We start from the raw sequence: 14,360 nt of genomic DNA, 5'->3' as shown, positions 1-14,360 counted from the left end.
AGAGAGCCTTTGGAAAAAGCTCACCGACCAATGGGTGCTGCTCTCTCATTTATTACTGCGCGCCGTCTTAAAAACTGCCGCATCTTTGACGTCTTTTGACCACTTTTCTATCTATATTTACCAGCATATCCTGTCTTTGCTTGCTGCTCTCCGATCATTACCATTCTGGCCTTTGGGCAGCAAAGCACAAGATACACCAGATAAACCTTGGTTGAATTGAATGGATGGGACTTGCCATTAACCGGAACATTTCCCTTCTTCTTTCTCTTGCCTGAAAATATACACAAGAGCAGAGGAGCATGCAAGATAAATAAATACTCCTGTGTTAATCAACCTACACAAGAGCAAGTTTAGCCAAGCAGTTCAACCCTCCTGGTTCCAAAAGCAGACGAGGAATCCATCCATGAGAAACTAGTGTTAATCAAAGAAGTACAGTATGTAAGATAAATAAATACTCTTGTGTTAATCAAAGGAGCTGCATCTATACAAAGCAGTTCAGCTCTCCCGGTTCCAAACATCCATGAAAAACCGGTAAACTCGGGAGTTGGAACAGTAAAGGACAAAAATGAACCAAACAGAGCAAGATGATTCAGCAGAGCCATTTCCAATTATTTTTTCTGCAGGAAGAGAGACAGAGGCTCCAGTGCCACCTCAGCACAGCCCCCCTCAATAACTTCCCCTCATTACCATTGCTGTCTCTCTGCTCTGCATTTGCATTTTGCATTTCTTGTGTTGGTGCTGCATTCCCCTACCAAACCAACCCCAACAAAACACAGACTCCCAAAACCCCTATAAACCATTCCATTCCCCCTCTCATCAGTCCAAACTCCAAAGATTGCAGCTTGAAGCAGAGTGGCAATGGCGAGGGCCCCTACGATGGTGATCCAGGAAGACTACATCGACATGGACCTCACCCCTTCCTCGCCCCAATGCTCGCTCCTGGAGTTCGAGTTCCAGAGCGCCAGCACCGGCGCCGGCGCAAGCAAGCACAGTAGGGCCACCGCCGCCGCCTACGCGTCGCCGGCCGACGAACTGTTCTACAGGGGCAAGCTACTGCCGCTGCACCTGCCGCCGCGGCTCCAGCTCGTGCAGAAGCTGCTGCAGGAGCAGCAGGTGCGCGTGCCGGAGATCGCGGCGGCGCCCGCTGCGAGCGCGAGCAAGGCGGCTGAGGCAGAGGTAGGAGACGACGATGAAGACGAAGAAGCCAAGGCGGGCGGCAAGAAGTATTTCTGGTCCAGGAGACTGAAGCTGATGAAGCGGTGGGCGTCGAGGGAGTACATCAAGTCCTTCTTCTTCCTGGCCAAGCCGAGCGACCTCGGTGGTATCGTCAATGGCGGCTGCGGCGGCCGCGGGGAGAAATCAAGCGTGCTGGAGCAGGACGAGCTCTGCAGCAGCAGCCACCGCAGGTCCTTCTCCGGCATCATCCGGCGGGTGCGCCTGGTGGTGGCCACGAAGGCGGCGCCGCCGGGGACCTCGCCGCTCTGCTCGTCGTCTTCTTCTTCGTCGTCGTCGACGCCGTCCTGCGGCAACGCGGAAGGGTTCTTCCTCCGGGCGAGGGCGGCGACGCCGGTGCTGAAGCGGAGCAGCAGCGCCGGGTCGGAGGAGGGGGCCATCCAGGGCGCCATTGCCCACTGCAAGAGGTCTCATCAGCAGCTGCAGCAGGGGAGGAGGAGCGCCAGCGGCGTGGTCTTCTACTCCCTGGCCAACACCCCAAGGATCTCCTCTTCTTCCTCCGCCGCCGCCGCCGCCAATGAGGCGGCGCAAGAGAGGCAGGAGATGATGTGCAGGGGCTGACAGATACCATGGGAGGTCGATTGATCAAACATCAAAGGAAGAAAATCTCCTTTCTTTTTTCTGTTCATTCTTTTCCTTCTTTCTTTCTGGTTTTGGGGAGGAAGATGCTTGTGAAGATGATGCAAATGTGTCTGTGAATTGCTTGTGAGGAATCAAGTGCTTCTCTTTGATTTCCAGTGTCTGTTCTTGGTTCTTGCCCTTGTTCATGTGCTTGGACCAAATGATCAATATTCATTTCCAGTACGGAGTACCATTTACTAACTGTTTTCAGCTTTGATTTTACATGTGAGAGACAGGTCCTTGTTGAGAAGCAAATGAAGCATAGCATTGCTACTACCTAGACCACCTATGATATGAACTCCATTGTGGGGGCAAGGTGTACTGTGCTGATGAATGGTGCTAGGGTGGCACTGACTTGGTGGCAGATTTGATTCCACTCAAAGTACACACTATACTTGACCATGCCCTCCTGTGCAAAATATTCATTCCAATCTGGTTTATCAATTGCTTTCACCTACCTTGCATACATTGCCCACTCTCCATGTCTCTCTCTGCCAAACTTCTGCTCCACCCTGCCCTGCTGCATCTCGCCATGCCTTCCTTGCCTTCCAAACAAAGGCTTTGTCAAGTACTCCATGGAAAATGCTTGCTTTCCGTTGAGCATACACAATCAATGCCTTTGAATGTAGTGCTCCTCCAAAGTTTTTTTAATTTTATCTAAGATGACTGTCCATCTGCACATCTAACTAGAGTAGCATAAGGGCATCTCCTGATATTAAATTTGTGTTCTTTTTTTTCTAATGTGTTTTTTTATTCATATTTTTTTTGATGGACCCACGTGTCATTCTCTTTTTTTTTTGGTATCCGTGTAGTAGCTGTTACTTCTTTAAGTAACCACTACTTAGTTGTGGTATTTATTTCTCCTCCACATTTGTCACTATCTTTTTGGTACCCATGTAGTACCTCTCGTTAAAGATTTAAAGATGCCCTAAAAGCAAAACATAATTAGTTACGAGCACTCTACTAACTATATTATAGAAATGGAATTGTGATGACTGTCTAAACAAAACAAACAGACCATTCAATACATCATTTGAATATTTCTGTTGTACTAGGGCAACTTGTAAACCTGCGATACACCTTATCTTTTTTGAAAAGATGTGAAGTGAAGATACCTGAAACAAGCTTAGCTAGCTAGCATCGGCAACTGGGTCACTGACAAAGCCACACAACACAATAGGGTGGCCAAAAGGCAAGCAGCTTTGGGGTGAGATGATTGCCAGTTCCCAGTTCTCCCCTCCACCATGGCTTGTCCATCTTCTGATTGGGATGTGTCATGCAACCACAATAAGCCGGAACCACATTACCACAGGCCCCGGATGAGCACGAGCTGTGATGAGAGAAGAGGGCATAAAACACACGAGATTCCCTCCTTTCACCGTCTCTGTGTCTGGGAGTGACTGTTGAAGCTACAGGGTTAACAGCAGCATCTTGGAATTGGATGCAACCAAAGAATCTTCCCAGAGGTAGAGCAGGAAAGCAGAACTGGGTGGCTCAAGTGGCCATCGGAAAAAGCTTTCACCTTTCTGTTGCTCAAGAGGAAGGGAAAAGTTGTGAGGTGAGAGATTTCCAATCGCAACAAACAACTGGAAAAGGGCCTCCTCATATGCTGGCAATTACTGGCAACGCTGCTTTGGTTCGTGCGCATCCTTGGCGAGCGATCGTGTATAATGATTGAAAACGATCCTCAGGATTCGGAAATAAACCCCAAGTGTGCTGCTTATTATTGTGCGGGTCATCAGAGCGTTTGCAAACCTGAAAAAACCCATGGAGTGGCAGAAGATGAAGCAGAAGAACAGTAGAGTTGCTGTTGTTAGGCCGTTAGCATCTGGTGGCGTTGCATTGCAGCAGGAGGAGCAGATAGTTTGACTGACAGGTCAAAGCTATGGAAAGAACACATAATTTAAACATTTCACTGAACCAATGGATCAAGATATGATTCTTTATGTTGATGACAGTACAGTAGACTAGTATAGCACAGTAAAATGCAACTGCATGGCAGGGCAGGCTTCAATGCTCCACGCAACCTACTTAGCCAATGTGTCATGTGATGAGAGCAATAGTACTATTAAATTGTAAGTATGGTTGTTTCTACAGGTAGAAGACAAGGGATCTGACAAAAAAGGATTTATACCTGTAGACAGGGGGCACCATCTTCACCACAACACTTGTTGAATCCAAGATCAGTACAGGTTAATCGATCTTTAGTGACAGACATGCCAAAATCATTGTAACTTGGCCGGTCACTGAACAGTGTTGGTTTCCCACGGGTAACATTTCCTGATTCCTGACTCCTCCAGCTGTAAACGCCAAGAATTGCATTCTGGCAGCACCGGCCATATGTCACGTGTAGAATTTCACAATTGGAAGCTCCATGATTGCAGCAATGCAAGTGTTCGGTTTCTCAATCCATAATCGGTTTGGCAGAACCCCACGTATTCTTGCAAAACGTATCAGAGTTTTAAAGTCACAGAACCATACATATTTTTCCATAATATGCCACAAATGACGAAATATTAAGAAAAATGTACTCAGAGGGAAAGTCATGAACAAAGATAAGATCATAAGATTCAAACGCACCTGTTTAATATGTTTGCGAAGTTCCCCCAATGTGGTACATAGTCTACTGTACTAACAAAGAAACCTAGATATCCAAAAAAGGCTACACTTTTTGCTCCTCAGAGTGTGTGTGTTCATAGGAACTCAAGGGACATGCAAATGAAGACAAGTAAGCCCCAGAAGTCAGAAGCTAAATACAACAGCAAAAGTTCAACCAGATTGAAGATAAAGTGCGCAAGCATATTGAGGGTCCCCCATCATGTAGGCAGCAGCTGCTATACTAGACAAGTTGAACTACTTCTCTGAACACGATTCTCTAAACAAATCAAATTAGGACACAATTATAAACAACAAAGTGACAAACAATTCCAGAATGAACCTGTCTATCATCTGACTCCATTGTCCTCTCAGCCTCACAGAATTATGACATGGTGATCACTTACCAAGAAATGTAATTTTTTTTCCCGTAGTGTGGAGTTCATATCTTCAAGTGTTCCATTCACAACTTTATACCCGCAAATACCTTGAATATTATAATAAGCAGAAGCCAATTATTATACTGTCATGATTTTAAGCTGTTTATACTTGTCAATTGGTACATGGTACATTCATCTGAGAACAGGACATTGCTTGTTTTCTCATGCAAATGAAAACCAGCTTACAAGGGGATAATTTGCATACTTGCATAAACTACTACAAAGGAAAAACCATGCAATATCAACATAGGACAGGAGCACTCTCAAAGGCTCATTGGGCGCTTCAGGATGACGACAATCTGCATAAATTAGTACAGAAAATGTAAATAACCAATCATGAATTGAAACAAATATCTTGCAGTACAGTTGCATGCTACCTTTGTTTTGTCATTAACTCCAATATAGTCAGATAGCTTCTTGTCCATGGCTAGCTCTTTTCCAGCCCACCAAAGTGGTACCTTGTCATGCTTTTCATCTGTCACGAACTGAATGATAAGCAGATGATATCCCGTGTCCCCAAGAAAAGGGAGAAATACATTTAAACTCAGTAAAACTTTGTCACCTTGAGGGATGAAATTAGTCCTAGTAAAAATTGGATATACACTTTTCAAAGATTCAGATAGTTCAGTGAAACTAGAAAATATGAAAATAACCTATCTAGTGTGCACTTCAATCTTTCTCCAGGACTACCATATCTACACTACAGTTTTCCAAATTTGCATCCATGTTACCTAAACTCATTTGAATTACCTAATTTTGGCTGTTGCAGACACAATGCCTCCGAAGACTCATGTAGAGCATTAGCAGCTATCTTTTCAATGATCTTGATATGTTCTCTTAGAGCACGAGGGGACAGGAATTTGTTATGCCGCACTTGTTCCTGGATTAAGATTCAGACAGATTTTTCAGACAGATATCAACATCTTGAACAGAAACAACCCAGCAAGGGCAATCATGTAGTTGAAGGCTCTTGAAATTGATCATGCTCGTTAAATTAGTTTTACATCATACAATACAATCCTTAAATAATTTTGTTTGACTGATATAAAGAGAGGAGGTATTTAACTTTGCTTTCCCTATCCCGATCTAGAAATAAATAGCAAGAACCAAGCAAATTACTTGGACCTGTTCAGAAACAATAATTGCACAATGGATGACTCTTTTCCCCAAACGTAAAGCGGGATCTCTTCAGAAATGAAATCAAGGCCAGGAAAGCCTCGACCATAGTAGCGGCATCACTTCATCAATACGCATACACACAGCACACATCCGTGTCACCCCATTTCCAGTAAAACCAACCGTATTGCGATGTCCGTACAATAATTGCACGAGTAATTATTTGTTAATTGTTATTGAGAGGTGCAGTCTCATCTTATCATACAACAATATAGTCCAATTTACATGATGCAGCAGTAGGCACTAGGAGCATACTACTAGTATAAAAGGGAGCACACCTGTCTCCAATTCCACATCATTGAGCTTAATTCTAAGGTAGTAAGGTTAGTGTACAGAGTACTGAGCCCAATGTATTAAGTAATTTTTCTTTTGAACAAATCAGGTGACATACTTGAACTCCCGAACATACAAGACAGTAATGCTCTGATAATGCAATCCCCACAAACAAATCGACGAAACAGGAAAAAATAATGACATCTGAATTTTTTTTGGTTTTTAGATCATCTAATGGCATCTGATTTGAACAGCTCCTGCATCGAATCGAGAGGCTGACCTTGGAAGCGTAGGCCTCGGCCTCCGACAGAGCCCTCTCCAGCTCACCGCCGCCGGCACTCCCATCCGGGCACCTATCTGCAACAGCAACAGCAACAGCAGCAGCAACCACGAGTCCACGGCGCGTAAGTTCGAGTCGATCCGCTAATCCGTCTCCAGCGGCGGAGGGAAACGTGGTGCCGAAATTTCTATCTATCTCACCTCGGAGGCGGCGGCAGAGGGAGAGGAGGCGGGCCTGGAGGCCGGCGGTGCCCGCGAGCGCGGCCGCCACGTCCGCGACGGCCGCGGCGGCGGCGCACTCGTGCAGGAACTCCATCTCCATCTCCTCCGGCGACGACGAGGAAGAGGTCGTCGTCGACTTGACGTGCAGCACCACCATGTCGTGCTGCAGTGCTTGCTTGCTTGATCGCCGCGAATCTTCTAGAAGCTTCTCGCTCCCTCCGGCTCGGGGAGATGGACCGGCCGGCCAAGCGTACGTGGTCAATGTGGGGGCCCGTCCCAACGGAAAACCCAATAGCCGCGGAAAAAGTAAAGCCTGAGATTTGTTCGTGCCCCGGGCTGCATGCCTAGGCAAAACTGCTGTATTGACCTAGGCCTGGAGATGTCTGGACAGAAAAAGAAAAAAGAAATCCCTCCGGGAACAAGTGACGTAGATTGTACTCTTCCGTTTCAAAATAACTGTCCTGAATCTGCAGAAGATCTTATACAAATTCACGACACTTATTTTAGGACGGAGAGAGTATAATACAAATCCATGTCACTTATTTTGGGACGCAGGAAGTATTTCTTTAAATAAAAGTTACGTCGAGGTCGTCTCAGAATCGTCTTTTGGGCTTCAAAATCACGGATGGTCTGCTTGATAGTTGTATTTTTCGTGAGAAGGGGTTAGTATTTACTCCCTCCGTTCCTAAATACTTGTCGTTGTTTTAGTGCTAGCGACAAGTATTTAGGAACGGAGAGAGTAGATATTTTTTTTTAGGGAAAGGGGTTCGTATTTAGTTCAAACCATGTTGGCCTGCGAACCGCAATATTGGTATTACGGTTTTCTTATCCGAATTTAAAGGAGCGAACGTGGCTAATTTTTTTTAAATAATACGAATATTTTAATCATTTTCGAAAATAATAGGCGTTTTTCAAAATTTACAAAAATAATACGGCCTCGGCCTGGGCGAGGCCGAATGGGCCCAGTCGGCCTCGGCCAGGCCGACTGCTGAGCGCGCGGGGCCCTCGCTCGCCAGTCGGCCTGGCCCAGGCCGACCGAAGCCCTGTTGGCTTCGCCCAGACCGACTGGCCCAGTTGGTTTGGGCCAGGCCGACTGGATTCAGTCGGTTTGGGCCAGACCGATTGGAAATAATTCCATTTTTTTCTTCGGATCCTTGCGCTGATTCGAAGTAATTCCATTTTTTTCTTCAAATCCTTCCGGTCTTTTGAACTAAAATACTCGACAACATGGATAAAAGTAACACGCCGAATCCGATTGAAAGTAATTATTCTTAGCCTCTAGTTCGTTGCATGATCAACGCATACACGGCCGAGGCCTATTTTTTGTCTCAAATCCTTGCGGTTTTTTGAACTAAAAGACTTGACAACTTGGATAAAGAGTAACATATATCGATAATTTGCTGGACAATTTCTGTGTCGATTCTTTGCGGTTTGTTTGAACTGAAAGACTTGACATTTGGATAAATTAACATATATCGATAATGTGCTGGTTACGGAACCAAGGCACGACTAAATTAACATACATTGGTAATACCGCAATTGGACATAATTAAAGATAGCAAATACATTAGAAACACAAGCACTACTGAGTCCACTTAGGCCATTTTCCGCTCGTATCGCCACGTTCTTCTGCAGCCTTTGCCACGGCGGCCCTTTCTCTTTGCCTCTCTCTTTCTGCCTCACGAGCATCCTTGCGCCTTCGTTCCTCCTCTTGCATCTCAAGCACTTTCTCCCTGTTTTTCCTTAGTGCTTCGTCAATCCAACGACGTTGTTCCTCCCTATGCTCTTTCATCTCTCTCTCTTGCTCCTCTTTCTCCTGGGCTGCAGCTTTTTCCGCACGCTCCTCCACGTGGAAACGCTGCCATGCATTTCGGGACCTTGTTTTGATCTCTTCCACCGCCCAATCCGGCATCTCTGTGTCAATCCAACGATACCACATGCATAGGGGCGGAGGAGACTACAAAAAAGCCTACTGTTACAAATCTGATATGACACAGAAAACATGTTTTAGAACACCTACATGTGCTTACCGGAGGCTTGTCGTACGGCGAAACCGGGACAGGTGGTTCATACGCATAGTTCGCGCACATGAAAAACCTCATGCCCAGCTTATCTGAAAAATCTGTCACCTCCTTCACCTTGCATAGATTGCCGCACCAACACCTGAGATGTTCCACCCCCCGAGGCAACATTGCATCTTTCATCCTCCTTGGCCTCTCGCCTTGGTCGGAGCAAGGTAAACTCATTAGGGGACACTGGAATATTGGGAAAAACAGTAGTGGGAAGGATGCTTGGATGACTACCGGAGATTAGGTATTTATAGGCTCTCAAACTCATTCTCCCGCCACCGTTTCCCGCCTGGTTTTCTCGCCACCGTTTCCCGCCTCCTTTTCGCGCCACCGTTTCCCGCCTGGTTTTCCCGCCTCCTTTTTCCGCCAGCGTTTCCCGCCTCGTTTTCGCGCCAGCGTTTCCCGCCTCATTTTCCCGCCACCGTTTCCCATCTATTTGTATCTTCTGTAACTATAAAAGACCGTCCATGGTATTGAAGTGCAGTCTCACCATTTCGTCTGGGAAGATGTCATCCGGCTTCCCAGATGATCGTAGATTTTGGTCAGGTATGTCCCGAGAGCTATTGTGGTTAGCCGGTGATTTTAAGGTAGACAATAGGATAGTTCCATGGGACGAACTGGGACGAAATTAGTAACATGTCTCTCTCATACATAGGTAGAAATATGTCTCATACATCGGTAGAAATATGTCTCATACATAGGACCTACATCCAAATATCAGGCACGGCGTCTGGGACGGTGTTCCGGGGGTGCCTGTGGCGTGGTCCAGCCATACCTATGAGGTGGCACTACGTTGCACGGAGGAATCACGGACCCATCCTCACAATACTGTGTATCCTCCTGTGTGGGGTCTGGTGGCGGAGTACTGAACATCCAGCTGTGTTGGACAGAATAGTCCTCTCCTTGAGCGTGATCCTGCTCACTACCCCACGAGGGTTCGGACAACGACGACTGATGCCCGTAGGCTCCTGCATGTGGGAAAGTACTTAGCATTACAATTGTGTAGCAGTCATGGAAATGAACACAATAGATAGAAGTATACATACCCTGTGGCTGGGTCTTTGGACGAAACTCGAAGTTCATCCTGGAACTCTGCTGGTGCTGCCACGCCGAACCTCCAGCCTCAAAAGAGGGCTGCTGCTGGTGCCAATAGTCGAAAGAAGACTGCGGCTGGTGCCACGACGAACCTCCGGCCTGCTCAGGAGGAGGTGGCCTGGGCGTCGACTGCTTTGGTAGACGTGGACGCGGGTGGTGTCGGGGGTGCGGTGCTTCCTGCTGACGTCTTGACCAATGGCGGTGCGGTGCTTTCAGTGTTCTCACCCTTCACGAAAGCAAATGCGAGCGGAATGATTTGATTGTTGCCGTCTTGACCAATGGCGGTCAAGATCTGCCCCTTGTATTTGCCAGTGAGAAAAGTGCCATCTACACATAACACCAGTCGACAATGATGGAAATCTTGGACGCATACAGCGAAAGTGAAGAACAGTCGTTGCAGCACCCTCACAGTTGGATACTCTGGGTGCAGGAAGTGTTGGATGTCGACATAGGTGCCTGAATTACGGGCTTGCAGTGTATGGAGGAGGCGGACAACAGAGTCGTACGAGTCGAAAAACGAACCAAATCTTTCCTCAAGAGCCCTCTGCTGCCCTCCAAGCCTTGCCATACGAAATGTTGTACTTAAACCTTACCCTGACCTTATGCATGATGGCCTTCACTTCCATTGCTTTGCTCTCCACTATCTCCGTGTAAAGCAACCGAGCAAGAAGCGTCGACGAGAGGTTACGATGGTCTTGAGGGATACTGGGAATGACACATGTGTGCAACACCAAGTCACTCACAACCCAATCTGTGTCATACTTAGGAACATAGCCATGCACCCTCCCGAGACAATCTATTTGTTCGCAGTCCATTGTAAGATATTTTTGTGAAGAGACTGTTGTTTTGATAACCCTTTGCGTGGACATTGCCCAAGCAACTATGGCATCCTGCAGATGTTTCTTGTCAGGAAATCTGGCACCCTTCGCAATGTTGTTCTGATGATATTGCCATGCAGAGTCGCGCCCATCGTTCACGGTCATAGCTGAAGAGAAGTGCTGATTCCATGATGCAGGAATCGGCACCTCCTCCTCGTCCGACTCATGAGACTCATCGTCATAAGAACTACGACCATCTATATCTTCATCCTCCATCTCGTTCTGCAAGTGACCATCTTCTTCGTCCGCATCTGCCTCGCCAGTGTACTCATCCTCTCCTACTTCCCCGGAGCTCTGGCCTGATTCATAACCACCACCTCCGGCATTTGACACAGAGTTTGCATTGGACAAGTCATAACTTGATTCACCCTCGCCTTCAGCTCGATTGGTCTCATGAGCGACAACCTGGATTAAGGCGACAGGTGTAGTTCCCCTTTTCTTGCAACTTTCTAACTAGCGCACCCACTTTGATGTCTGGTCTATCAGCCTCAAAACCCAGAAAATATTTGAACTTGACTTGATCCACAATGCTTCACACGGACGGTGTATATTTCAGGATTGACCGCTAAACATCCTACCAACCATTCCTGCAGCTGACTAAACGTCCATGTTTGAGGGGTGGTTAGATCCAACTCCACATACTTAAACTGACTTAAATCAGCTCCGTGCTTGGTTGTTAAGACAGTACCGGAACCGTAGTAAAAAACAAACTTCACTACACAGGACATCTCAATGCCTAAAAAAATGTTTAGACGCGTCAAATACTAAGCAGTACGGCATATAAAAAATATTATGACGCGTCAAATACTGAGCAGTATGGCATATTAAAAATATTAATACGCGTCAAATACTTAGCAGTACGGCATATTAAAAATATTATGACGCGTCAAATACTAAGCAGTACGGCATATTAAAAATATTAATACGCGTCAAATACTAAGCAGTACGGCATATTAAAAATATTAATACGCGTCAAATTAAACTGTACGACATTAACTGTTGTCCGAAATAATGAGCACTACCAAACGCTAAAACATACTTCTGGCATCACCACCATTGCTCCAATCAAAACATATACATTGAAGCAGTACACACGTATCCTCATAAACATATACATTATAGGATAAATACGCGAGAGATTAGGATTTACCCTTGAAGCGTGTGAACCCAACCTCGAGCAGCCTCACGGTCACCGGATGAGCACCACCACCTCCAAACTCCTACAAACCACCACCATTGCTCCAACTTTGCACCACAAAATTAGCTCCACATGGCCAATGAAAACAGTAGATCGAGGTGTCTTTGGGTGCCAACTAGGTAGGGGATGTGATTTTGTGGGTTAAATGGGATCACAATGCACTAATTTGGGCTAGAAAATGGGGGCATTTGAGGAGGAAATGAAGAACAAGAAGAAACAGAAGAGAAGAACGAGCAGAGGAGGAAGAAGCAGGGGGCGTGGCTGGGCTCGCTCGGGCATGGGAGAGATGGGAAGGGAAAGGAAAAAAGGAAAAAGGGAAAGATTCCGGCCCGGAACCCACCAGGCCGCAGTCGGGCACGGCGAGGCCGACTAGGCTTCAGTCGGCCTGGGCCAGACCGACTGGCAGGTGGGTGCCCCGCGCGCTCGGCAGCCGACCTGGCCGAGGCCGACTGGGCCTAATCGGCGTGGGCCAGGCCGATTGGGCCTAATCAGCATGGGCCAGGCCGACTGGGCCCATTCGGTCTCGCCCAGGCTGAGGCCGCATTATTTTTGTAAATTTTGAAAAACGCATATTATTTTTGAAAATGATTAAAAAATTCGTATTATTTTAAAAAAATTAGCGCGAACGTGTTCTCTTTCGTTCCTGGAGCGAATGCTCTGCTGTTCGTCCGTTTAGCAAGAACATGGCTGCGGTCGCACCATGTGTCGCGGTGACAACTTTATCTCTATAGTGGCAACTTGCCCTGCGTAAGTGACAACTTTAGTTCAGTAATTAGTTCAGTAACGGTGACAATTATAGTTATGTGGTGGTGACAACTTTAACCCGTCGCGCGGTAGGACTAGAGAGCGAACGTGCGTTCCCTTTTTTATAAGATGCTTTGACAAGTGAAATTGACTAGCTAAAACGTCTTGTTAAAAGAGTATTTTTGAGTGAACATTTACCAAATGAGTTTTTTCTTTGGTGCATCAGGGACCAGTCGGAGCCCTGCCCCCTAGCCCTAATATTTGTATGTTTTGCTTAGGTCCCTGTCTATTTATAGAACTAGATGATGCCCCGCACGTTGTTGCGGACATTTTTAGTTAACATACGTGGATTGTTGAGGAAATTTTTCGTTAACATACACGAGTGAAAAGCAGCAACAAAAGAGTATCCAGTGAAAATGTATAATGAAATTTGTTGTTATTCTAGAAAACAACAGGAGTAAGGGGTGCCAATGCTCGATGGCACGAGTGCGAGAATTGTATGTAGGGCGTGTACACCGGCCTTATAGTGAAGGTCCCCGTACACTTGGGTAAGTTGACACGTCGATATTTTTTTAATAGGTTTGGTCGACCCTGCGGGTACGACTTAGTCCTATCTTAGTAGCGAGGTTGGAATACCCTCGAGACTCTAACCCGATCCCTCTACTTCGAGTCGAGGTCGTACTAGACGGCCCGGAACCTCGAAACTAGGCTTCCTAAGTCGCGTCCCCGAGGTCGAGTCGAGATTAGGCTCGACCCAAGCACTCGAGAGCGGGCTCCTTAGGTTGCTCTAGCGCTCTCCCCTTTGATCTTATTCCAATGGAGAGTGAATGATACATGCCCCCATGGGGAGTATTTATAACCTAGGGGTCCATGACAAAAGACCATGGCTACCCTTGAGGGAGAGGGAAAGTGAGGGCAAAGTGGTAAACCCACCCCTACACCTTTCTTGGCCCTACTCTAACTCTTCTTCTCCTTTGACCATGGCATGGGAGGCTTGACCCGTTGACTCCTTTGACCGGCGCATAGTTGGCATGGCTATGCCTTGTTGGCGATTTGATCGGTCTTTGGGATTCGTTGACTTGGTCGTTGCTACGTAGGATTACGGCCCGGCCCATGTAAGGATTTTATTATATCACAACAGTGGCCCCCTTGAGCCGGAGGTATTGAGAATGCCTTCGGGTCAACCTCAGCGTTGATGTCATGCTGGGACTTTTCCTCCGAAATTTGGGTCATGCCCATGTAACTCCTGGGATGAGCCACCGGCTAGGTAGGTTTCGCAAGGAAACTAGACCTAGGTGGGCTATCATGCGAGATACTTGTAGTTTGGAAGCTTTTCCTGCGGAGTTGAGACCTTCGAGGTTTTCGCGAGAGGAGCCACCGGCTAGGTAATTTTTCTCGAGGAGAAAAATAGGCCTAGGTGGGCTTTTTACACAAAACTGCGGTTTTGTGAGGTTTTATGCATCCTAAAGGCTTCTAAGAATTTTCTTGCAGAAAATTAGGGCCTTAGATTTTTTGCGTGGAGAACCACCGGCTAGGC

General features: G+C 46.7%; 2 protein-coding genes across 2 annotated transcripts; one reads left to right on the top strand and one right to left on the bottom strand.

Moving 5' to 3' along the window:
- The first annotated feature begins 457 nt into the window (after positions 1 to 457).
- LOC100825603 (probable membrane-associated kinase regulator 3) lies at positions 458 to 2,037 on the top strand. The gene has a single exon (XM_014898459.2). It carries the CDS (start codon positions 859 to 861, stop codon positions 1,792 to 1,794), a length of 936 nt encoding a protein of 311 aa, XP_014753945.1. The 5' UTR covers positions 458 to 858; the 3' UTR covers positions 1,795 to 2,037.
- A 2,900-nt stretch (positions 2,038 to 4,937) lies between these two features.
- Positions 4,938 to 7,178, bottom strand: LOC100839806 (UPF0769 protein C21orf59 homolog). Its single transcript, XM_010233474.3, has 5 exons — positions 6,819 to 7,178; positions 6,619 to 6,695; positions 5,640 to 5,769; positions 5,267 to 5,364; positions 4,938 to 5,188 (listed from the first exon to the last, which is right to left on the bottom strand). The coding sequence occupies exons 1-5, from the start codon at positions 6,994 to 6,996 to the stop codon at positions 5,153 to 5,155; spliced, it is 519 nt and encodes a 172-aa protein (XP_010231776.1). The 5' UTR covers positions 6,997 to 7,178; the 3' UTR covers positions 4,938 to 5,152.
- Positions 7,179 to 14,360: the final 7,182 nt, after the last annotated feature.

Source organism: Brachypodium distachyon, chromosome 2 (genome assembly GCF_000005505.3).
Source record: "Brachypodium distachyon strain Bd21 chromosome 2, Brachypodium_distachyon_v3.0, whole genome shotgun sequence".
Classification (NCBI taxonomy): Eukaryota; Viridiplantae; Streptophyta; class Magnoliopsida; order Poales; family Poaceae; genus Brachypodium; species Brachypodium distachyon.
This window is presented reverse-complemented; position numbering and strand designations above follow the sequence as displayed.